This window comes from Neofelis nebulosa, chromosome 4, assembly GCF_028018385.1.
Source record: "Neofelis nebulosa isolate mNeoNeb1 chromosome 4, mNeoNeb1.pri, whole genome shotgun sequence".
In the NCBI taxonomy this organism is placed as follows: Eukaryota; Metazoa; Chordata; class Mammalia; order Carnivora; family Felidae; genus Neofelis; species Neofelis nebulosa.
In genome coordinates this window covers 81,907,311-81,934,389 of record NC_080785.1, presented here as the reverse complement: position 1 = coordinate 81,934,389, position 27,079 = coordinate 81,907,311, and the positions used below count along the sequence as shown (strand labels likewise).

General features: G+C 37.4%; 1 protein-coding gene across 1 annotated transcript in view; it reads right to left on the bottom strand.

Annotated features, from left to right (window-relative positions):
• SEMA3E (semaphorin 3E) overlaps window positions 1-18,112 on the bottom strand; it is a 243,267-nt gene extending 225,155 nt beyond the window's left edge. The window contains exon 1 of the mRNA XM_058725250.1: window positions 17,390-18,112. Within this exon, the coding sequence (XP_058581233.1) occupies window positions 17,390-17,504 (115 nt within the window). The 5' untranslated portion in view covers window positions 17,505-18,112. The remainder of the gene's footprint in view (window positions 1-17,389) is intronic.
• Between the last annotated feature and the right edge of the window lie 8,967 nt (window positions 18,113-27,079).

The window sequence follows — 27,079 nt, the reverse complement described above, 5'->3', positions numbered from 1 at the left end:
CATGGAGTTCAGAATCACTGGAGATCGAAACTCAAAAAAGATCTATCACAAGAAAGAAAAGTAAACAGGGCTCAATCACGAAAAGCCTAGTGTACCACGTCAAGAAGGGTGCATTCTCTCTTAAAAGCCATGTATATTCTTCCATTAAAGATTTATTTGGGGGAATGAATGAGATTTGCATTTTTAATGATCACTCTGCTTATAGTATGACAAGTAGATTGGATTGACGGTAACATATTAGGAGGCTATTGTAATAAAGCAGATGGACCATAAATACATTAGTGGGACCAGAAAGATATAAATTGATATAAGAAACAATGAATATGTAGTGTTCTTTGGACTTGGTGACCACCTGACTCAATACTATTCTCAGACTCATTCTTCCTCTACATTCAAAATTCCAAAAACGTGTGAGTAGCTCATAAACTAGTAATATAGGAAAAGGACATGTGATGAAGTTAATCCTATAACAAGAACAGAACAGACACCACAAATAAGTTTGATTAAAAAAAATAGATTTTTAAAAATTTCATTTTAATGACACATACTTTTTACCATATAAAATCTCCAGTGAAATAATTTTTCTAGAGCTTACTATTGACTTACAAGGAGTTAATGAAAAAATTATTCTGAAAAATCATATGCCTCTTTTTTTTTAATTGCAGTACTTTCTACAAATACCCAGAGAGACTGGCAAATCTACAAAATGACAGCAAATTAAAGTTACAAAATTAAGCAATCACAGCTATGGTGGTATTTTAATTCTGCCATTCTGCCGTGGTGACCATTCCAGATTCTTTTTAAATAAAAATTGTTAAGACATTTAAAAAGTCTCCTATTTTAGCTGTGAAGAAAGGTTGTACTTTATTTCTCCATATTAAAGAATTTCAAGTTAACCTTTCCCTTACTATAGTTATATAAATTATCTTAACAATGTTTATGAAGAAAACCAGCAATAACATCTATTAGTCGACATCTTCCCTGAAAGCCAAAAGCATATTAGTTTATACATGCTATAATTTAAAAATTGTCTTAAATGTGGGGTACCTGGATGGCTCAGTCGGCTGAGCTTCTGACTTCGGCTCAGGTCATGATCTCACAGTTCATGGGTTCGGGCCCCACGTCGGGCTCTGTGCTGACAGCTCAGAGCCTGGACCCTGCTTCGGACTCTGTGTCTCCTTTCTCTCCCCCTCCCCTGCTCACACTCTGTCTCTGTCCCTCAAAAGTGAATGAACGTTAAAAAAAATTGTCTTAAATGTGTGTTAAATTTCTTCCAAACACTGACATTGTAGAGAAATCCACGCAATGTGTATTTTAAATTTTTAAAAAGACTTTAAAAGAAATTTCTATACTGAATATAAGCGTTATCATTTCTAACTAGCTAAATTTCCTACAGATAATAAATGTGGAAACTGAGGTTAAGAAAAATTAAACACAAGTGAAAACGGTCTTTGAATGTGGGCACGTCTCACTCCAGAGCTCACGTCCTTCTCCAGGACACCACATGCTGTTATTGTGCTTATGATTCACATTCGACATTAGAGAGAGTGGGAGAGAGTTTTCCTTAACGTCGACAAACCACGCATGCGAAATAAAGGAAAGCATTGGCTTAGAGCCTATGTGATAAACCTGACAGCAATCTCACCGTAAACCCACAGGTTGGCCTATGTGCCAAATGAGCTACTGTCACTCAGGTGGCTTTAATAAATAAAAGTCGCCAGTTAGCATAATCACTATTCTGTGAACAAGGGAGGCGTCTCTTGAGTATTGATTGTGGTGCTCCATTTTGAGGGGGACATTAACAAAGAGGAGGATGATCAGAACCCTGACAGTACAGTCAGGATAACCATGGCATGAGAAATGTTCACCCCACACCACAAAAGTGTATGATAACTCTCTTTAAACATTTGGAGGTCTGCCATGACCTATAATCTTATGGCAGGAGAGGAAAGAACTACAACAAAAAGTGAAAAATACAGGGGTTCCTGGGTGGCTCAGTTGGTTACGCGTCTGACTCCTGATTTCGGCCCAGGTCATGATCTCATAGTTGTGAGCTGCAGCCCTGCATCAGGCTCCTGGTGACACCTGCTTGGGATTCTCTCTCTCCGCCCCTCCCCAGCTCATGCACTCTCTAACTTAAAAAAAAAAAGTGGAAAATGCAGTAATATAGATTTGGATTGGGTATGCAAATGCTTTCTCCTCATTAGAATATTCAAAAGTGGAATGGACTTGTGCCTGGCTGGCTCAGTTGGATCTCGTAAGTTTGAGCCCCATGTTGGATGTAGAGATTACTTAAAATAAAAATAAAAATAAAAATAAAAATAAAAATAAAAATAAAAATAAAAAATGGAATGGACTTCCTTACCAGGTAGCAAATTCCCTTTCCATGAAAATGTACAAATTCAAAATAACAAACTCATCTGACTACCTGTCTGGATGTCACGGCAGAGAAAATACTCTGATGTGGGTAAAATTCCACAAGCATTTTTAAACTCCAGTCTTCTTCTAATCATTTATTTTTATTTTGGTTGGAATAGGTATATGAAATTCTATACATGTCACATGGGTCTTAACTGCATAAGTGTAATTATTGGTTTTTCATATTCCACCAGTAAATTCTTCCTCCTCTCCTCCCTTTCTCCTCATCTTCTCTCCATTTTCTCTCTCCTCTCTCTTGGTCCACTCTTGCTTTCCAGGGCTCTCTACTGTTCTTTCCCTCTCCCTCTCTCCCTTTACTTTCCATCAAACACTTAGCATTGACTATGCATCGGGCACTATTCTAAATGAATTCCAATGGTCCTTCATTTAATCCTTACTGCAATCAGTGACATAGGTGCTATTTATTTTCCATCGATTTGAGTCAGAGAAGGGCTATGTGTCCGGTATCACATTAATAAATTTGTTTCTGTTACGTTTGTTTTCCAAACGGTGTTTGAGAGTGGAAAAAATAACAGTGTGCATTTCAACCAATCTGTCTGGAGCAGCCGGGTCTCAGAGTCACAGCCAGATGAAGGCAACATTTTGGAAAAACATCGTTTACCTATTTGTTTTTAATTGCCGCAGCAGGAAAGATTATAAAATTAAATGAAATAATAAAGTTAGGAATGGACCCACCCCAAATTATTTAGATGCCAAAGTAAGCCAATCCCAGCTGTTATTCCTTACCCTGGCTGCCATCCTCAGCAAGAGCAGTATGGGGGAGTGTGGGCAACCGGCTGCAGCAGCAGCTGGGTCTATTTGTTAGGAGGAAAAAAATAGTCAGTGAAGACAAAGGGAAATTTCAGGGGCTAGCAGTGTGAATGGAAACTTGGAGCCTGGCTGGGGGAACCTTAGAAGTGAAACGCCATGCTGGAGGCAACAACATTGCAATATTCCACAAGCATTTACAGGCACAGCACTGCCTCCAGCAAGCGCCTTGGCTGGCAAGAGTTTTATTCCACAACAGCAAAACTTCCCAATGATACATTGTGGGTAAATGTCCTCCTATTACAGCATTTTGGACACTGGAAAACAAAGCAACATCAAGATCTGTTCCAACGAGGCAGTGGGTATTTATGAGCAGACTAATAGGACAAATGGCATTCTAATCTAAACAAAATCTATTCCTAATTATTATATGTTCATTTATATAGGCATGCAAATGCCTAGTGAGCATAAGTATATATTCCAAAACGCAACTGCCTACAACAAAATCCTAGTAGTCTATTTATTTGACCTCCCTTGAGACCAATATGCTAAAAGGCATCTAATGCGTTTCTGAGTGATTACTGCCTTATTTGTGTGTAGACTTGCTCATTGTTATTAATTTCCTAGTCTTTCATTTCTATTCTTGTCTAATTTTATTGATTTTAAGCCTTAGAGACTTCTCTTTTTTTTTTACCCCCTCCAGATATGAAAATTTTTTTCTACAATCTTAAAATACATCAGACTTCAGTTTGGGCATACATATTTTGGAGCAAGTAAAAAACATTTGGCAAAAAAATCTGTCAAAAGCAGTGCCCAGTACATAACTTTTATCTTACTTCTGAGAAATATAATGACAAAGATATAATTATATTCTTTTAATTATAAGCATAATTAACTGTAATATTTTTCTTCTTGCTACGGTTATCTAAATATTACAAGGGAATTCTGCTGTGGGAAATTACTAGAAAATCAAAGCATATTAATGTGTTGAAGTTTAAACATTAACTTCTCATAATTGTAACAATGTAGTAACAAAATTGATTTTTTGGGTGGCTTGTAATACCATTCCAGTATTTTATAGTCCTAGCTTCTTTCTTCTTTCTTCATTCTAGACAGATTAAAAAGAACTATTAACTTGTTTCTTATGAACAAGAAGATGCAATTATATGGATAATTGAGTACACCAACTAAAATGATAACATTTGACTTTGGAAAAAAGGTTTTTTTTTTCTGTTTAAATTTTAAACATGGGTGGGATGGCTATTCTAAGAATACACCATATGGTTAACTCAAGTTTAAGCAGACCCTTATATTGTCAGCAAGCTCAATATTCTAGTACTCATTCCAAGCAATTGTAAAGTTATCTGTCACATAATCACTCATCTGACCGGAAATATGTGTAGCATTTATGCATCATGATAATGTTGAACTTGAAGTATCTTTTTCCCTTCCTTTTTTTTTTGTTTCTGTTTTTGCTTTTGCTTTTGATAAGGAAAAATACCTATATCAGTTTCATCAATAATGACAGAGCTATTTCAAAAGGAATCGCTTTTATTTTCTGTACTTTACACATTTTACTTTAAAAGTATATTATTTTTACCTTGCTCAACGTGATCAAAATGATCCTATTTTCTATATATTTATTTGACAACTTGACTTTGGTTTCTAAAAATAAGATAATCAGGTGCTTCCTGTTTCCATATTTATTTACTCCTTATAGTAGAAAGGGACAGTGACAAAATGTGTGCTTTCTCCTGAATTAACTTCACTTTTAACCTTTCTGTTTATGTCCATTAATTTCTGCTTTCACATTAGATGTATTATATTGGAGTAATTAGTATGGTGTTAAAAAAAAACAACTCAAGTATACAATGATTTCAAAACATATTGTCAATTTTTGTAAGATAAAATCTTAAGGCAAATTTTTCATTGGTTCTTTCTCAATTAACTTGGGCTGGGAAATAAATTGAAAATAACTTGCATAAGCTAATTTAATTATAAAACTTGTACAGAGTGCTTATTCTTCTTACTACATTATTGCCTATAGCCATGCTTTTAGAGCAATAAATGCACGAAACAAAAGCAACATAGTCAAATTATTCATAAATCAACCTTTCCACAGAGATGAACTGATAAAAACAAAAAACTATTCTTGCTTTTGTTCATTTAGAATATTCTTTGGAAACAAAGGTGTTGAATAAGTTACTACCCTTTTATAGCCTTGCCTTTTTCTGCTTTGTGGCTGATTTCATGCCTTAGTTCTTTGTCTCTCTTCATAGTTCATCACTCTAGAAATGAATCCGCTGCTACATTGGACACTGGAGATCATGACTGAAGCAAACGGGAAGATGCTTGAAATGTGACATCGATCATGTAATGGCCCAGATGAATTCAAACCACCTTCTGCCAAAGCCTTAAACTGTACCTTCCAATAATATACAGATATTTCCTGAATAATTTAAAAGCAGTTCTGGATTTCTCTTCAAAGCTTTCGTAACAGAAGACCTGAAGCCAAAGTGGGACCTAACATTTTGGAGCAGGGATAGAAGAGAATTATTCTCATCGTTTTTCCTGACTTCTCGAATGCTCCTCCTGCGAGGCCTATCATCTCATTTTGTGCCATCTATATTAGGAACCTATTTAGATGTGGCATCCAGCTGAAGAATTCAGATTGGTAACATTAAAGTGAATAAATCTAACACTTACATTCATACATTAAATGCAACAGACGTAATAAATTTATCAAGTACATAAACCACATTAGCTTCTAAGGATTCAAACAATAAAACAATAAACCTGCCTTCAAAAATTTCAAAATTTACCTGTGAATTTGTATTAATCATATTACTCAAACAAGAAAAGTGAGAATGACTTAAAGTCATATTGAAATGGGGGCGATTTGACTGACCACGAACACAGCATTTGTCATACCATTGTGTGTAGGAAAGCTATGAACACAGTGGGATTCAGTTACTTAGATATCCAAGGGCAACCGTGTTTGTAGGAGGACCCAGGGCATTACATGCAGTAGGATGGCAGTCGGAGGGAGGCAGGAATGGTGGTAGGATGGGATGAGACCTGGATGATTTGCTCCATGCTTCTTGCCTAGACTTCTCATCCCCAAGACTGTACTCTGGTTCTTCTTTCCAACTCCATGCTTCCACAAACTCTTTGTGTTAACTTCAAGTATAGAAAAAAATCCTGCTTTATCACGACTTGTCTCTTCTTACAACTAGACCTTACGGCTTCACAGGAATACTGTTGGGTAGAGGTGCTCTGTGTGTGTGTGTGTGTGTGTGTGTGTGTGTGTGTGTGTTTAATAAACTTCTTACTTTAGAATAGTTTTAGATTTACAGGAAAGTTGTAAAGATAGTGAAGGGAGTCCTCATAAAGCTACACCCAATTTCCCTATTATTAACACCTTACATTAGTATGGTACTTGGTCACAGTTAATAAGCCAATACGGATCCATTATTATTAACTAAAATAAGTTTTACTTTTAATGTTTCCAGGATCCCATCTAGGAAATGCATCGCACTTACAAAACTGTGTTTTTTTAATTATTCTTTTTATTTTTAATTATTTTAATGTTATTTTTGAGAGAGAGACAGACAGACAGACAGAGCACAAGCCAGGGAGGGGCAGAGAGAGAAGGAGACGCACAATCCAAAGCAGACTTCAGGCTGTGAGCTGTCAGCACAGAGCCCAACACAGGGCTCGAACTCCTGGGATTATGACCTGAGCCGAAGTCGGACACTTAACTGAGCCACCCAGGCACCCTGTGTGTTTTTTATTCTTAAATCCCTAGCATGATGATCAGTCTCTAAAGATGGAAGAAGCTCACCAACTAGTCACGGAATAAGTGAATGACTGAATAAACAAATATTTCTTAAGAAGATACAGAAGCTTCTGAGTCCCTGAAGGAAAAGATCAGGATGTATAACAAAAAAAAAAAAAAAAAAAGAAGTGGACCTAATTTCATTAGTCCGAGAAAATACTTCACTGAGAGATGAAGGAGTTCTGGAATCTTATAAACTGCTTTTCCATAATGCACCAATATTCGAGGTTTTCTCACCTGAACTCAGTGATAGCATGACGTGTCCTAATTTACACCATCAATAATCATTAAAAAAAGATTTCATTTACATGTTAAATTATTACCTATATGTCATCTAGTAAAAAAAAAATAATAATAGGTAGAAAATGGTATAGTATATAGTAGACACTCAGGAATTTAAGTATATTTATTAGGATCAAGGGTGTGGTTTGGAAATTTGAATAAACGACACCCTGAACGTAGGCAATGGACCTAAAGGGGAAAAAAATGAAAAAGGTAACATAAAAGTGAGGCTCCCCTGGAGCATCATCCCAAACACTTAGCCCCGCGTTTCTCATGCTCCAGTGTGCACGAAGTCACCTGCAGGACTTAAAACACAGCTTCCTAAGCGCCAGAATCACTGATGAAGAAGCTCCCAGGAGAGCTGGTGCTGCCAGTCTCTGACACTTTTCATAGCACCCCAGTGTCTATCTCCTCCGGATCCTAGCTTGGAAGAGGAACAGAAGAAAATCCCAAGCAGCTTCATCTCCTCTGCAATGAAATTCAACTAAGCCTTCTGTCGCGCAAATTTTTTAGCAGTAGCTCTATCTCTTCAAAAAAATTAAAGAAGCCTTTATGATTTTGTCATTTTGACCGTAACATGGAAGCCAACGACAGTAATAGAAAGCTTTGTTTTGTTTTTATCCCCTAGATGGTCAACCCCCAGCCTGTAATTACTGGCTTTAGGAATGATCTGGTAAGTCATTTTATTCTATTCAGAAGAGTCCTACCAAAAATGTTTTTAAAAATTAAAAAAAATTAAATGTTCCTTGCCCTCAAAAATCATAAAATGTTTAAAGACAATTCAATAGAGAATATTTTAAGGCACAACAACAAAATGTACGTTTCCATGATACATGTACGTATTCTACAATAATTGTATGAGATAGATAGTGTTCATCAGTCCCTTTATACTTGTGAAGAAGCTAAGCCTTCGAAGTTCAATGATTTAGCAAGAATAACACAGCATCAAATAGGATATACGTACTAAAGATTCAGACTCAGGATTTTAAAATTGTGAGTCCCTACTTATTCTTTCCACCAGAACATAATGTTTCCTAATAGGAATTTTTAAAGTATTTTGGAGAAGTTCTACACACTGGGAGGTCTAGTAAGGGAAGGAAAAGAGTCCTAGAGTTTTAGAATTGGAAAGGATCTCAGGAATCACATGATGCATAATAAACTTTTGGAGTCGGGCTTAGGAAAAAAGCCATCAGGAGGCATGAATAGCTATGTGCAATGCTGTCAGCACATTTCCTCTTTGATTTTAGTTCTATAGTGCATCTTGAGCTTTGAATTTAAAGCCCTCTTCATTTCCCATCATTTCCGGGAAGGGAATTGGTCAGAGGGGAAAAGGTCAGTGTCCCTAGCTGCCCTCTACTTTCTGCCTCTTTTATTCCCATTTGCTTTGCTGCTTTGCTGCTTTGCTTCTGGTTCTGGAATTAGTTTGGCTACCTAAACCCACCACTGAGACTTATTCTTAGGGACGCTGCTCCCCTTGCTCTATCTTGTGAATAAAACCCTCTTTTTATTCTGGTTCCAATGAATTAAAACTTAAAACTCAGAGAAAATGAACTGAAATGGCCTAGAAATAGATGGGCTTACATGAAGAATATCCTAACTTACACTTAACCCAAGCCTAGCCAAGGTGTAGAGGCGGGGCATGGTCCCTCCTTCCAGGTACCCTAATTCCTTCCTGCTCCAGTCCCCAGAGCCTTTACATACCTGGCAGCATAAGCTGTCCATTAGAAACACAGGTGAGACTCGGGGAGCCTGGGTGGTTCTGTCGGCTAAGCGTCCGACTTCGGCTCAGGTCATGATATCAAGGTCTGTGAGTTCAAGCCCCACATCCGGCTCTGTGCCGACAGCTCAGAGCCTGGAGACTGCTTCAGATTCTGTGACTTCCTCTCTCTCTGCCCCTCCCCCACTCACACTCTGTCTCTGTCTCTCTAAAAAATAAATAAAAAACGTTAAGAAGAAAAAAAAAAAAGAAACACAGGCGAGAAAAAGAGGGTGAGTCGTCCAGGTGGCTAGTAAGCTGTTTATTTTCATATTTCATTATTTCCTAAGTCATGAATTTCACCAACTTTTGAATGCCTAATGAGTATAATTAACTTTGTCGTTTAATTCAAAGGTCCTGTCTTCTGTTGATTAGAGAATAAAAATGAAACAAATATTGAAGATTAACTGAGGACCAATAAATATACACCATTCACCAGAAATAAGTTTTCATTCTACTTTTGGGCTAAGATGAGGGTGAAATAAAAATATCTACCTGGAACAAAAGCAGAGGAGGAGGAAAAAAGGGAGAGAGGGGTGATGATAGCAACACAGGGGGTAATCAAAGAATTAAGTGGTAAGAGAAAAAAAGGGAGGTGTCTAGTGATCACCCAGGAAAGACAAATGCAGCAAAAAGTAAAGAAGAAGACATGGGAGAAGTGGGAGGAAGAAGAGGATGAGGAAGAAGAGGAGGAAAAGGAGAAGGAGAAGCAGAAGCAGAAACAGAAGCAGGAGCTGCTGCTTGGTTATAAATGAGCAAATATGGCTAACATGTCTGGAGGCCCTGGTTGCTTCACTACAATGCAGCCCCAAGAGGCCTGGGGGTGACTGGGGAGAGAGAGCCCTAGCCTTGCTCCTAATGCATGCCTCACCGAGGGAGCCATAAACAGTTCTTCAGGATTCCTTTGTTTCCTTGGCGTTCCTCATGCCAACCTGCATCAGACTCTCCTTTACAAAACATGACTCTAAATCGTTTTGTTTCATTTATATACCCACTCAATGCTCACTATTGAACACCTACTAAGAGGTCAGGAGCAGTGCCCCAGCCCAGTTATCTTACCTGTTTGTCCAAGGGAAGATAGAATGGAAAGCTTTCTTTCACTTTCAAAGCAAACAATGCATGCTAGGCTGTTAGCTGCTTATAAGACCCTGTTTTGTTTGACTTTTGACGGTGTGGTTCGGTCCTGGTAATATTAGTTCTATGTGCTTTACAAAGCTGGGTCTACAATAACCTTTGTTAGTAACTTTTGTTTATGCTGTGGCTTTGGTCTGCTATCTCCAAGGTACCAGTCAGAAAAGTTGCAACTTTCCTTTTCCTTGAAGTTCCAACTTCCCAATTAAGGATAAGTTAATTCCTTATACTATCAAAAAATAAATCATCTACAGTGACTTACAAACACGAGAGACCCCAAAATCCGTTGTTCCTTCTAGTCATCTACTCCTATAAGAGCTGGATTTCATGAAATAAAATCTTGGCTTGCAAGTAAAAAACTCTAGTGATTAAGGATCCTCCCTTATTTTAAGTTATAAGTTAATAATTAACTCATGATTGCTTTTAGAATTAAAAAAAAAAAAAGGAACCAGGGTAGGCTAATTCTCACCGAACCTCTGATTCATTGAATAACCTCTGAAAAGCTTCCTACAGTAAAGTATTTGCTGCGCTAATTTGCATGATCTCATGTAATTCTTTCAGGATATTGCAAGTTACACATTACCCCATTTTACAGATGAGGAAATTCATAGTCAGAAAAGAAAGTAACTTGGGATCATACAGCCAGAAGCAAGATTCATATTAGGTATGCCTCCTTCAAAGTCTACAGAGATTTTAGGCCACTGAAGATAGAATGTGAGACAGTTTTGCAATACCTGGGCCTAAACCACTCTTCTGTGTGTACTGTGCCAAGGCCATAAGCTGAGTCCTCAAACAGAGAGCAACAATGGCTGAGAGTTTACTTACCAGGAACAGAAGCAGAAATACATTTCTAAGCCCCAGATATCAAGCAAATCATGGATTTCTCCTTTTCATTTCCACACTAGCCGTGGAGGCAAGATTACCAGGGCAATGGGGCCATTTGGTGGGCATGCCATGAACCAGGCATTAGAACTAAAGAAGGCTGAAAATTTCTTGAGTAATCAGTTGCCTTGGCCAACCCAAGGCCCATATGAAGTCAAGTTATTAATTCCTCAGACTTTCTGTTCTTGAAATCAGCACATTCTTTGAGAGAAAGTGTTCTCTCAATATCAGAGACTAAAACACTTTGTTCAAATGTGGTATTCACATATCTTTTCATTCATAGTTTAGAAAATCCAACCTATAAAATACCCAGTCTTGTCACTGTCACCCATATCATGAGTACAAAGAATGCTTGCTTAAGTCCAAGAAATAACTCATGACATTGATAGTTTCTCTTATGCTTCAAATGTTATTTAAAACCATACTGTGAAAAAATCATTATTAAAATAACCATAATCCTTTGTATAATTTATATAATATTCTTAAGTGTCAGATGTTGGGCTAAAGACTATTACCAACATTTAGCCCTGCGTACTGAAACTAAGAAAATAATCTAAATCTTCACTGTACACTTCTTGGAAAGTGTTTTAATGGTATAATTTTACTTTTGTTTTGTTTTAAATTCTCCGAGACTGAACTTAGAAGACCACTTTAACACCGCAGTGGCTATGTATAAAGGGGCATGCATGCATGCAAAGTGCCATTTCTGGATTCCTGCAGACTAAATTCCTCTACTAAGCCACAGAAGAGTTTTACACACAAAGATAAAGGAGTAAATCTTTGCGCGCTCTCCCACTAAGAACTCCCAATGATGATTCCAGTAGATATCTTTGATGAAATAAAACTGACTCTGCAGATTGCTAACAATAATAATTTTCACCAGCAATGACCAACTTGATGTTTGGCTCTTTATTATGTTGTCATAATAGAACTGAGGCCATCAAGTTGATCTCATCCCAGAGAGACCCTCTCTATGAAATAGTCTGAGGCTACAGGACAACTCTGACATAGACAACAAAGTGACAATATGGCAACAGATTTTTGAAAGAATATTCCATTGAGACCACATGCCCACTGCATATATTTAAGAGTCAAGAACAAGTATCAGTTCTATATTACATATAGGACACTCTCTTTAATAAAGACTTGAGAAACGATTTTACTCAACCATGTTATTTTTCAGTCCAAAATTGGCCCAGTTCATTTACAAATTCCATTTACTGCTCATGCTAACTCTGACCTCCCTTCGCCCTATCTCTATATTAAAGCACAACGGCTTTACCAATGTAACACCCAATATCCAGGTAAGAAGTAAATAATACATATTCATTCAGGGACTTCGATATATCCATATGCATTTCTGTGATATGTGAGCAGTATCTGTCTATAACAAATATCAAAACTACAAAGGATAGCACCATCTAAAATCCTTACACAGACTTCACCCACAGAAAATATATTCTGGGTAAACCAAACTCAACAAAACATACTGTAATTCCTTTCATCTTACCTAGTACTTTTAATTTCACATAAACTATTTCTTAATAAATCTACCACTTAATTCTCACCGACTCTCCCTGCGGGAGAACTGGCACGAGGTTTGTATTTACTCCTGGGTCCTATTTAGCAACTTTCTTCATGAATCATGCCTTATGACCACTTTTTATTTATTAACCACACAGGGATATGTGACTAATGTCACTATTGATAATACTTTGTTACTGGCTGAAAAACCAAAGCTATGAGCTGGGTCAGGAAAAACTGGCTCAGCCACTGCCTCTTTTTTGTATTTGCTCTGGATATGAAATGAATACAGCCTCCAGGATGATCATTTAAAACATTTCATTTTTGTTATGCTCTTCTACAATTCTATCTCAATTTTCTTTCACATAAGTTAGAAAAAGAATCAGAAAGGTGGGGTGTGAGGTGAATATGTGTAATGAATAGATATACTACATACACGCCAATAGCAAAACTATTGGCCATGAATCTTGTAAAAATGCACAGATGCGACCATCTTCTAAATTATTATAACTAGAGATCAAAGGTATGGAAGACGGGATTTGGAGTGAATACAACCTATCATGATAAACCATATATTTTATGCTAATTAAGACCAACTTCTTTCTTCTGTGTTAACATCATCCTAGCATTTATTGATATCCAAACTCATGCCATTCCCAAAGATTTTTCTCCTTAGGACATGTTTCCATCTAACCTTCTTCATTTATATCAGTCTTCACAAAACATTGATAAAATAATTTTTAGGTTAGAATGTACTTTCACAGTTTCGTCATTCCATTTGATTCTCTCAAAAACCCGGTAAGATATACAGCGAAAGCACCATTACCATCCCTATTTTCAAATTAAGGAGACTGAGGCACAGACAGTTACCATTAGTATAAGTGGAAGGAGAGACCTCTGACTCTACATCTGAAGTTATGACAACTCTGTATTTAATTGGTTATAATATCGAAATACAGATACACTAACACTCTTTATCCCACTTTTTTATATGGATAGATATATATTCAATGCTCAAATCTACATTTATAACATCAACATCTGCTAGGAACGATCTTCGGCCATATTTATGCCTTCACTTCTGTATCTCCTCACCAAACATCCTCTGATTACACGGCCATTCTCCTTGGCTTCTGTGACTGTGTCACTCTTTATTGGGTCTTTGAATACCTACCCCATCTGCCAAGCTCCCTTGACTGAATTTCTGGGGTTTTCCATGTATGTTGGGATTTCTTCTTTGACATGGGGCTTTGCTCATTTGTTTTTTCTTCTTTGAGCTCCATGAGCAAGAAGGTTATTTTTGCCTTCCCTGTAACCTCATTAATGCAGGATGGTGAGAGATAAGGAGAGAACAGACATCGACAGAGGGCAGAGGCTGCATCTAGCAGGACTCTTCTCCCTTTATTCTCTTTCCTTCACTTCTGTCATGAGAATCAGAGCTATTTTTCAAGGAAATCCTTGGGTAGAATATTATAAACTTGCAATAATCACACCAATATTATCCTCTTTAGAGTACTGGCTATAAAGTTGGCCATAATTTTTAACTATTCATAAACACTTAAACACTTGCCTGGTACCGTTAATCTCAACTCAAATCTTGACTGAAAAGTCTTACAAAGCAGAACAGCAACTTGCTATAATTTTATTTGTTAACACAATTTATCTTACACCTGTAGAATACATTAAAGATACAGGCATTGCCTCAACAAGAGTAAATGTGTCATCACTTTATCCACTAAGCTTGCTTCTCAGTTAGGGAGAAATTCAATGTTTTCCCACTGCAGGTGGAGCGCAGTGGGAAATCAGCAAGAAGATGCTCTATATCTGATACCAATTTTCTACCTTGTCTCACTCCCTCTCTGCCTTTTCCCCCTTTTAGCTCTAATGATCTCTCCTCCTCTTAAACACTGTTTAAGGACATGCCACATCCAAAGATAGAGAAGGATGGAGGATAGAGGAAAAGGGAAAGTCATTGGCATTTTATGTAATTCAGCTCAAACTTTTTATATGATGCTGCAATTTCTACCTCTTTTTGGGGAAGAGACATTAGACTTGTGGTCTCAGGTGCCATCTTGATAACGAAGGAGGTAAGAAAAATATTTGTCTTTCTCCCATAGAACATAAACCATCGCTATGAAATGAATCCCTGGAATAATCCAGTAGGCCACCTCTAGAGAGCCCTCGAGATTTATCTGCTGGGGGTCAGGCGGCAGTTCAGAGGTGTTACAGTATTTATATACAGCACTGTTTATATTTTGAAGGACCATGTACTCACTTACAGTATCAATCAACTAATTGATCCATTAGTAAAATTGTACCATTTCTGGTATCATTTAAGGTAGCAAAAGATGGGGCGCCTGGGTGGCGCAGTCGGTTAAGCGTCCGACTTCAGCCAGGTCACGATCTCGCGGTCCGTGAGTTCGAGCCCCGCGTCGGGCTCTGGGCTGATGACTCAGAGCCTGGAGCCTGCTTCCGATTCTGTGTCTCCCTCTCTCTCTGCCCCTCCCCCGTTCATGCTCTGTCTCTCTCTGTCCCAAAAATAAATAAAAAACGTTGAAAAAAAAATTTTAAGGTAGCAAAAGATTATCCTCTGAAATACCCCACCCTTAGTTTTTGGATACCTCTAAGACGTCCACTGAATTTCAGAGTGTAAAGAGTAAACGGGCTGTTCAGACTGTGAAGAGTAGATGGGGCTAAATAGTCCTGCTCCAGCAGTCCTTCCCTTGCACTGAATCACCTGCAGTGCCTACATTTGCTGCTTCTGGTTGCATCTCCGTGGTGACCTCTCAGCTGATTTTGCTGGCTAACATGCACAAGTGAGAACAGTCTATTTTCAGGTGACTGTATATCGTCTTTGTAGAAAAGCACAACATTGTGCATTTCAGCTAGTGCCATCACATCAAAAGGTTAAGAAAAACCAAAGGGAAATTTTGTGGTACTTTTCAGTCTAGAGTCCACATAGATAGAAGTTCTACTCCCACATCATCTAACACAACCCAAAAAATCAATTCCGGATTCCTCTGATTAAGAGAGGTAGTGGGGGGGAAAAAAAAAGATGTAGTCAAGGTGAGTCTGAAAACAATAATATGCATAGCATTTAGTTGCATTAGAGAGTTTGGGCATGCTTTGACCAGATTACAAACTCTCTAATGAAATATTAATATGATATATCTTCAAAAATATACTGATAGTGAACTACTGAAAACAAGTACCTAATAATGAGGTATAAAAGGTTGATACCAGGTGTAGTTAGAAGAGTGGCTCACCAAAACTGGCAGCTTATCCACTTGGCTACACAAGAAAAACAACCCATTTATTACACTCTTCTCCTGACATCCTTCTTTGTTCACAATTCATCACATCAAATTTTTTACATTTTGATACATTCGATCAAGCTTCTTAGAAATATGCATTTTGATACACACCATGATACATCTTCCCAATTCAAATAATTTGTGCTAATGTTAGGTGCTGTATTTTAAATCCTTCACAGATACACTGTCCATGTGTCTCTTAAACTCATGTTATCTACTGGGGAGTACAGTAGGAAAACTATTTAAACGAAGAAAGTATTCGTAGCTTGTTAACTAATCTAAAAATGAGAAATTTCTATGGTCCAAATTAGCGGATGACTGTCCAATAAAAATAAACAAACAAAAAAAAGGTCAATCATGGCATCTAAATTTGAGGCTTCCCTTTGTGTTTCTCCCTCTGGTAAAGATTATACCTATACTTTAAAAATACAGGTTTCTGTAACCAGGACAATTTAAAATCTTACACAATGGAAAAGTGGTTCTTATGTAATTGTTGTTACTACAACTGTTATCTGTCTTAGTGACTAATGACAGATAATAAATACTTCGTTCCAGAAAATTTATCCCAAATTACATTTGGGTCAGCAGTCACTTTCTCAATGTGTGGGTTTTGTTTGTTTGTTTGTTTGTTTACAGAAGAATCACCAAATCTATTCATGATTGGCTTTTACTGGTCCTGATGCAAAAGCTATCTTTTGATCATTTATTTATGACCAAATCCTGCTTTACAAGACATAGCTCAGAATAAAATATTTAAGCACTTTCTCCTAGATCTTCAGTTAAGCAATATGAATTTACACAAAAAGAATCAATGCTAGTGAATAGTATCCTGATACTTGAATCGATATAAATCAGTTTACAAGGATTGCTAATAAACGCTGAACATTTTTTTTTGCCAGACATAAAAGAAATTCTAATAATCAGTTCAACTAAAAAGCTAATTCATATCAGTCGTTAGTCATTTTAATTACACGGTGATGACTTTGTCATCATGGGCAAGAAATCATTTTGCTTCTCAGGAATTTCATTTTCCCCTCCTCCTCTCATCCCCATTATGGACAACACCAAACCTATACTGCACCTCTCTCTGAAGCCCTTCTCCAACATCCGTGTTTCCCATCATGCATAAATTGGTATTCAAATACCTACTGCTAACTTGGATTCAGCCCCTCCAGGCTATTTACAACCTGCTTCCTGTCCTCTTCTGTTGTGTCTGCTAGTGAGTGAACTTCTCATTAATAAAACCTAATATTTACAAGACAAAAATAACATCTCCAAGTTGGCATGCAATTTTGCACTATTCTCAGATGCTGTGAGTATGACATGCTAATCAGAGGCACTTAGAGTCTTAGGTCAGTTTGGCAATAATGTTTTTCAGCTGCATTTTAAGGGTCTGTGAAGACCAAAGATCTAGGTTAAAGGACTTGAATTTTTTTCTCTCTCTTTTTAACAAAAGGATCTAAAAAGGTGACCTACCTTTATGTGACAGACGTAGGCGGGGGTGAGGGGTATCTGCCGTGTGCCCTCCCGTCCAAAGCTCCAGTAAGTAACCCCACAGGAGCCAGGTGACCAGGTTCGCGGCCGATGCCATGCTGCCTGCTCACCGGGCAAGCCCTCCGATCCGCACTTTGAAGGCGGGTCTGAGTTTTACTTAGGACTCCCCTCCGGGGGCAGCGCGTGAGAGGCTTTGTCACAAATCGAACGCGTTGTCATCAGAAAGCACGGTCCCAAAGTGCCATTTGCCAGGCTGTATTTGGCTATGTAAGACCTTTCTTCCCCGAGGACAGTTCTTTATAAGCCGGGAGCAGGAGGACATTCCAAGGAGTGAGTCTTTCGAGCCATGTCCTGTCCAGAGCTCTCTTCAGTAACTGTGCGGGTAGACTCCGGAGGAAACTGTGGGGTTTTTTTTTAGTCACTTCTGCAAGCGGTTCATTGAGAAAAAAAAAAAAAAAAAAAAAGCCCTGAGCACACGCACTGCCTTCCCCCCGTGGAGCTCTTCTCTTCTGGCTCCTTGAAGCCTCTCCGAAGTCAGCCTCTTGCACTGACTTGCCAAACAGCTAGTTTTAATTCACCTTTCACCTTGCTAATTAAAAACAAGAAGTGCCATTCCCTCCAGGAGTTGCAGGATCCACCCAGCAGGGATGCGTTCTGTCAGCGAGCTGTGTTTACAGGGAAAGTTCAGGCAGGGTTGAGCTGTTTCTAGGAAGTGTTTCTGGTCCACGTGCCCCGCTCCCACCCGCCCTCCCAGTATTACTGGCCCCACGTCACTCAGCGCAGGAGACAAGTCCGCGCTTTGATGGGGAGCGGGGATCAGGAGGGAGAACGGGATATAATAGGCTGATTATTGAAGTACATACAACAGAAGAGGATGGAGCCTCAGGAAGGGCTTTTAAATGCTCGCTCACCAAGATTAACCCTTGAACACACGCAGGTTCAGTTTAAATAATGGATGTGTCACCATCCAGCACCCACATTGATTTTTCTTCAGTTTCTGCTGAAATTGTATTTTTTTCACATTTATGGTTTTTTTTAATTGATTACATCTTAGTAATGTATTTTCAACTCTTGTGTGTTTCTTGTATGTTTCAAGAGCCTGAAAAACATGTCATCTGTGATTGTTTCATCTGTTAATGTGTTACTACTAACAAATTATTTTACCTAGGCGAATTCTTCAAACCAATTAAAAGCAAAACCTTTTTTTTTTTTAAAGCAAACCATAAATTTCAGCTCAAGTTTAAGAATACATTTTGAAGTAATTTTCTCCTAGATATGGTAACTATGGAAAAGTTGAGGTTTTCTATAGGACACATCCCAGTAAAGCAGGTATTAGAAAGCACAGGATGTGAAACACGTTAGGATTCCACTGCTATGCACTTTCCAAGTTTATTTTCCAAGAACTATGTTTGTGTAAATAAGCTTAACACAATAGGTCAACTTTACAATCTACTTTCAATCAATCTCAAAAACTAAACCAAACACTCTGCAGTGGTTGGCATGGAAATGAATGTTCCTATTTGAAGATACCAATAAACTTGAATAGGTATTTCATTTGATACTTGAGAGTTAAATGGTAAACAAATGATTTCAGCTATGATGACTTTTCTTAATTCTGTTTTTAAATGTTACTGTTAAGGGCACTTCTTGACAATTATGTTCTTAAAATCATGTAATTATAACAAATAGATAACGCAGGTTACCCTGATACTTTGCGATACAAGCAAATGTAGAACCAGGCGTTATCTACCCATTTTCCTAACCATGACATGTACTATTACAAGCAGAGTATATTTAGTAAAATGTAAATGTCACTGGATATTATAAATAATTAGATTTCCAAGGGCTACAAAAGATAACAAACTCTAAACATTATTTAACAGTAGAGCAACATGAAGTATTTAGAGACTTTTAACCTGGGGTGGTCTCTGTAGGCACATGCATATTTTAAAAGCCAGTCTGATGAGCCACAGACCTAAAGGTAACTCTAAGGGTGATATAATGTACCTCTGGAATCCTCTTTTACTCTCTTCCAGAATTGAAGTAACTAGGAAGTAAATAACAGCTTTTATATGTGTTATCTAATGGTGGGATTCCAGGAAAAGTAAAAGCAGTGTGTATAACTTTTATTACAAATACATGGTTAGTCTTATACAACTGATTTTCCACACAAGATTGTGCAGTGCCCGTTCTAACTCTATGATGGAGCTGAGGCAAGGTAAGGCATTATAACAATTTCATTAGGATATGAAATTCATATCATTAACGTCCTTGAGACAATAAATGTTATGAATGTAAATTACATAAGTACAAGCTACATGCAAAGATTCATCTTCAGTGTTACCATCCTTCAGATTACGTTAGGGTATTTTGAAGTACGTGCCAGAATAACGAACTCCTGTGGATTTCTCAAAATGTGCTCTGGTTTATCTTTCGGTTATCAATGAATGTCATTGCTTATTCCCTTTAACTCCTCTGTGTGTCCTTCTACCTTTCTTTCTAGTCTATAATCTAAAGATGATGCCAAAATTTAAAAAAGACTATTAAAAATACTAAACATCCAGAACTAACCATTGCCTCGGCTGCTCCCACGTGGTTTTATCAATGGAATGAAGAGTCTTTGAGAACAAATCCATCATTTGCCTCATAAAATAAAACAGGAAGAACCCTCCGGGGCAGAGTAACCTTATTACTTATCATCAAAATAAGAAATGTTTTAAGGGTAAAAGAGTCTTCTGTTAATAATCACATATGAACCCAGACCATTATATTCAAATCAGGACATCATGGTAAGCCAGCCTTCATGGGAGAGATTTCTAGGTACCCTTGGGAAACACGGAAATAGAAAAAAAAAATTAAAATACAAAACTGATTTGCCACCAATGGTGAGTGAATAGCTTCAGTGAGCCCAAGAGCTCTGGGACTAGCAACAGTATCTGCTGGTATTATTGTATTTGATGAGAAGAGCTAGGCTGCCGGTTTGAAGAACCTTAGACAACATGGAAGACCAGGTAAGAAGGGAAATGGCAATTCTGCAGGTATTGCCTGCCAGGCCAAATGTCTCATTCCAAACCCTTAACCCATTGTTGCTAGGGTCACACAATGAGATAGTGAGGGAGAAAGGGGGTGGGGGGGGATTGAGTACTCATCAGGAGTTCCATAGTGGATTCTCTCACTGGTTCTCCACTTAATAGTCAAAGACCAACTGGCCTCTGAAATAAGCTTTCCCAGTCTGTGGTCCCAGACAATCTGTGGCTGAATCACACAGGGTATGTGAGAAAAGAACACATTCCTACATCCCACCTGATATTCCCAGTTTGTCTAAAGTTGTACCTACTAAAATTTGAGTTTTACAGTGATTCCTCTTAGGTCAGTGCTATTAAAACATTAGACATCTGTTTGCTACTTTCACCATTTTTATCCTAAGAGCATAGTATTTGCAGATCTTATATGAACATGAACTAAACATAGGTTACGTTACTCTACTTGGTTTGTTACCATTGCATAACATAGCCTCTCCTAACTAAATGCACACACTTTACCTACTGTGCTTTGGGAAACATCCTCTTGGGTGAACACAGAGCATCAATAAGTCAATGATGCTGCATTCTTTCCTATCTGTCACTAAGACTTACTTCAGCAGAACTTACTTATGTATAGCCAGTAAGAGATGTGCATACTGAGGACTAAGATATAAAGTGCGTCCCATGTCACTTTTAGAATAAAGTGGGATATGCCCTGAGCTTCTCCCCTTGAACTCTGTACACATAAATGATGCCATAAACAGTATTTATAGGCGAACAAATAGCACATCTCAAGAACATTATGATTAAAATCATTAATACATCAACATATCACAATAGAGAGGATGATGAGTCTTTTAGGAACTAAAGATAAACTTTCTTGATGGTGGTCAGGGCACTTGAGGTTTCTTAATCCTCCTACTCTGGCTAACGCTGCTATCTGGAGCATCTCAAATGTCCCACCAATATGACCTGCTGCTGCTGAAGCTGCCACCATCACAATTACTGGGTTTTATAGGCCAAGATCCCTGATACATTCACTGGTTAGTCAGTCCAGATACCCTATATCACACACTCTGTGAGAGTTCCAGAAGTCTGGATTGACTGTTTCCCACATTCAGTGATTCAAGAAGATTGGAAAAAATTGACAAGTACATTATCTTGTACGTCATCAAGAGTAGTCCAAAGAATGACATCCCATCAATGAGTCCCATCCAGGATCCATTCCAGTCACTTGCCTGCAAGAGGTTTGGTTGATGCCATTTCTTACATCATCATTTAGATAGCTAACAATTCAATACACTGGCTTTTTATCTTTCTATGTTGATCAGCTATTCAAAAAAAAAAAACCCTCAAAATTTGAACAAAAATTATATTTTATAAAATTTTGAATTCTTTGTTTCTGACTTACACTAGGTTTATTCTAATTTTGTTTTAGGTCTTTGATAGTAAAGAAAAGCAGGATAAGCATTGTGAGTCGAGTATCAGCTTTTAAGTGATTTTAATCAAAGAGTAGCAATGTTCCTCGTGCCCTCTTTATGACAAAATAAAATTGTGTTTGCCATTAACTCTGAAATCCTTTATTTTTTTTATTTTCATTTTTATTTATTTATTTATTTTGAGAAAGAGAGAGAGTACGAGTGGGGGAGGGGCAAAGAGAGAGGAAGAGAGGGAGAATCCCAAGCAAGCTCTGCGATCGGTCAGTGAGCAGACCCCGACTCGGGGCTCAAACTCACGAACCCTGAGACCATGACCTGCACAAAACCAAGAGTTATATGCTTAACTAACTGAGCCACCCAGGTGCCCTGAAAATCCTTTAATGTGTTGGTCCTGAGAGGTTTTCCTATATTCTTCCTTATGAGTTACAGAGAATTCTTTAAAAAGGTCGAGCTCCAATCAGGTGCTTTAAAAAAATGTAACAGAAACTTCTCGAATATATCATAATTTATTGGTTTATGTCTGTTGTAACATACATTGGTGAGTAACTGGTGGCACCAATGAGGGATTGTTAGTAATATGTGACTGGTATCTGCACCATCTAGCACAGTACTTCCAACTGATTCCATTAATGGAATAAAATTAGTAATATAATTTAATAATGTTAATTTGTTGTTCTATGTATGCTAGGCACCTTGTAAGGCACATTCATATATAATCCAATTTAATCCAGACAACAGCCCCATGCCATAGAAACCGTCTTTACTGTCGTTTACGCATAAGAATCTGGGATACAGATGTCAAGTAATTTGCCTGAAGTGAAAGATGGTAAGTGACAGACCCACCACTTCAAACCCAGACTCTAGGACCTGTGCTCCAACCATTATATTTGTCTTCTTGGAAAATATTATTTAGATAAGACTGCATAGTGACTCTTCCAAATCATTACACTAGAAGGAACTTACCTTTAATAAGTTAATAATGACCTAGGTAGAGTATTAGAGTATAAAGTCAAGGCAGTTGGTGCTTCAGGTGACACAAGCCTCTGTGACCGAACTCACCGGATGAAACTCTCCCCCTGAGGTTGTCACAGATGGCACAGCACACTCTGTTCATTCTGCTTCCAGTGTCCAGCTGCACAAATGTACTCATGTTTTAGTTGTCTAGATCTAACTCTTGTAGGCTGTTAGCTTTGTCTTCTTACCTTGGTAATGAGGCACACCCTGGAGCTAAATAATATAGCAGGCAGAATTATTGAAGACTAAATCTGCAAGGGAACTAAGCAAATAGCTTTTATTCCTAATAATATTCTTTATTCTATATTGAAAAGTATAATAATTGTGTAATAAATAGGTATTTTAAAAAAATTGCCAGGTAATAATAGTGATTCTTATTTCTGGAAATATGTATGCATATATGTGCACACACACATATTTTTAGTTGCAATTCCAGGAGAACGACATTTCCAACAAAGTATTTAAGGGTAATAAATCACTTACAAATAGTTACTGATGTTTATATGATTTCGTCCAAGAGAGTCCAACATTTTCAAACGACATTACCACTAATGTACCTAAAACAAAGGCAACGCTTTACACTCAGTCCTGTTAAGAAATGGACTCAGTATGAAACCAATAATAATTATGTCATAAACTACAGTAAATAAGTTATCCCTCCACTGGCATCTGTAATCTCATTCTAGAATTTAAGACCATTTTATATTTTTAAGACCATTTATTTGTCTTCCAGGCAAGAAGTGATCTAATTTTTTCAAGGTCAGTTCCTGGATTATTTACTTTTTTTAAAAAAGGAGGGAAAGAAAGAAAGAAGGGAAGAAAGTGATAATAACAGTAATTCAATGGAATTGAATTGATAATTCAGTATAATTTTAAAACATATTTTCTTAGTTTCAATTCTTAAGTCCTCTTTCATTTTCTCTGTGCTCTGCATTGTTTTTTAATTATCACTGCTAAAGCCAGATCCAAACCAGTTGGCATGAAGTAATTTACTCAATAAATATTTAAATGGGTGAAATAAATGCTAAAAGACATGTTATATGGCTTAATATAGAGACCCAAAATCAGTTTCTTTCTGTTAATTATTTGAATAATTTCTTTAATTGTCCACTTTCTCTTGACTGAATGACCGATATGTAAGCCTGAGTGAAGAAAACAGTTGGGTCCCATTATGGAAGAAGAATAGGAAGGAATTAGATGAAGCCAGTGCAATTATGCCTTAGTCAGCTGGCAAGAACCTGAACAAAAAGGCCAAATGTTTTATAATATTTTATAGTATCTTCAATTGTCATACAGTTGGCAAATGGATAAAAAACTTTATGCCATCAACTCAATGTATATACCTGTTTCACATTAAAATAAATGGAAACAAAACACTAACTTTAAAGTTGTGAAGAATCTGACAGAAAATCAAAATATTCAAAATAAATCAGATTTTGGCTATGAAAGTGACTTTTAGAGTTCAAAGGAATCACAATGACGAAAGAGAAAAAACCTGGCAGAAATCCTACAAAATCTCTTTTCCAAGGATCTCCTTTCCTTAACACCATTCCAAGTAGCCATCTACAGAAGAGAGAAAACAATACATAGATAAAAAGAAAAAGTGATGTTGAGCCCATTCGTGAGATCCCCGAAGATGAAACAAGAATCTCTAAACTCATCATTTCATGTCGTTTTTATTTAGCTTCACTATAATTTCCACAAGTGACTTGGCAAAATTATTATTGTGCACAAGCCAGCTTTTACATAAGGCAAAATTTCAGGTATAGCGCCTTTTTATTTGAATCAGTTGTTTCATTACTGTGATTAGTTTTGATGGGCAGTAGGAGTGGTTATTTTGCATTACCAGGTAGTTTGGGCCGAGATCTCCCAGGACATAACACCAGCACCATGTGGAGGCCAAGACTGGTACTACATGTTTTCATTTGTAAATGAAACTACTTTACAAACCTGCTCCTGCTCGCAATTGGTTCCCTCTTACAAAATAAAAGGATGTGCTTTATCCAGTGATAATGTGACCCTTTATATTCTGAGCATAGCCACTTTTCATGACTGATAAAAATGGGTCTTGCCGGTTAAGGGAAAATAATCTAAGTTTTCTTGGAGAACATTTAAGAAACATTAAGACTTCAGAAAATATTTACGAAAAGGCTTTGAATTTTGAAGAGATGACCATAAATGTGCCAGAAAAAAGGTAATAAATAGGAAAATATGTATTGTGAAGACATATTGGTTAGAATTTAGCAAACTCAGTAGAAAATTTCAGTTTGTAGAACTCTAAATTTAATCATTCCTGATTTTATGACTATGGTGCCTCATACCTAAAGCATCTCTAACATTACAATTACTATGGGATAATATTATAATTGCATACAAATATCTTTTCTTTATATACTCTCATGTGTGTAATAGTAATCAGTTATGCAAAAATATGAACAGAAAATATCAACGGCTCTACACTCCAACCTCACTCTGCTTGCTGACCAAAACAAGCAAACCTGCCTTCCCCCAGAGATCTAAACAGAAAGAATATTTCAAGCTAGGATTTCACTTTGTATTAGATAAGACTAAGAAATTAGCATTTTTCCAAGGATAAATTAGTGTATGTGCATAGAGCTATGCCTAAAATCAATTACAGGGGAATTTTAATAAGTTGCCTAATGATGACGATGGATCATTTACCATTGTAAGGAAAAGTATAAAAGTGGAATTTTAATAAAAACTGTACACTTTGAATAAAATTTTATTTATTTTACTTTCTTAATGTTTATTTTTGAGAGAAATAGGGGCAGAGAGAGAGGGGGACAGAAGATCCAAAGCGGGCACTCTGCTGACAGCAGCAAGCCCAACAAGGGGCTCAAACTCACGAACTGCGAGATGACGACCTGAGCCAAAGTCAGATGCTTAACCAATTGAGCCACCCAGGCATCCTTGAATGAAATTTTAATAGCTAAACATTAAGCTAATTGGTGCAACATATTCTTACAGTAAGCCTGGTAAACTGTATCTTGGACTAAAATAAAAGAAACAACAATGTGTGTTAAAAATAAAGGTGAAAATTGAATTAGAGATTCATTGAGTGATGTAAGTTTTCAAATAAAAAGTCTGCTTTACCAATTATTTTCAATGAAGTAATTTTTACAGCATTAAGAACATGGTATACCAACTATTTCTTTCTGATTACCTGGTTAGGGCGCCTGGGTCGCTCAGTCGGTTGTGTCCAACTTCGGCTCAGGTCATGATCTCCGTGGTTCATGAGCTGTGAGCCCTGCATTGGGCTCTGTGCTGACAGCTCAGAGCCTGAAGCCTGCTTTGGATTCTGTGTCTCCTTCTCTCTCTGCCCCTCCCTTGCTCGTGCTCAGTCTCTCTCTCTTTCTCTCTCTCTCAAAAATAAAAACATTTAAAACATTTTAAAAATTATGCAGATTTGCTTCAATTTCCAGAATATTGTTTTTAACTACAGCAATATTAGTGTATGTATGAGAATAACGCAAATATAATTTCCCTAGTCTTGATAAGCAATCAAGTAAACTAAATGTTTTTCCTAGAATTTTCTGTTATTTCTATTATTCAGTTCATAATTCCTTGCATCAATTTAATTATTTTCTATAGGATCAAATAATTTCTCTCTGTTGCATAATCCCCAACCTCATAAAAAATGTAGTAACATTTCCCACCATAAAAATCAATCTCCCCCTACCCTTACTTATCCTCCAGCTGGAGATCCATTTCTGAGTTCGAAGTTATAGTTAAATTCTGTCAAAATATTACCTATACTTTGTCTTTATTTGTTCACCTCTCATTTTCTCTTGAATGTATCCTATGAGTTTGAATTAGGTTTTGTTGCAGGCAGCAGAAAAAACCCCAAATGACAGTGGTTTAAATATGACAAATCTGACTTCTCTTTTAAACATGGTCCAGGGGTGTGTCTAGGGCTGGTGTTTCAGAACAATGAACAGGATCTTATTGTTTATCCATCCTCAATAGGTGGTCTCCATCTCAGAGTCTAAGATCTGGGACTCACACCTCTTTGCAGCCAAAACTAAGTAGGAATTAATGAAGGGCATGCCCTTTGCATTTAAGGATACTTCCTGGAAACCCTCATATTCCTGACCTCTAAATTTTTAAGTCCTATAGGATTTAGACCTACCACCTCATCTCTTCTGTACCTATATTCACCTCGTGTGGTGCATTTG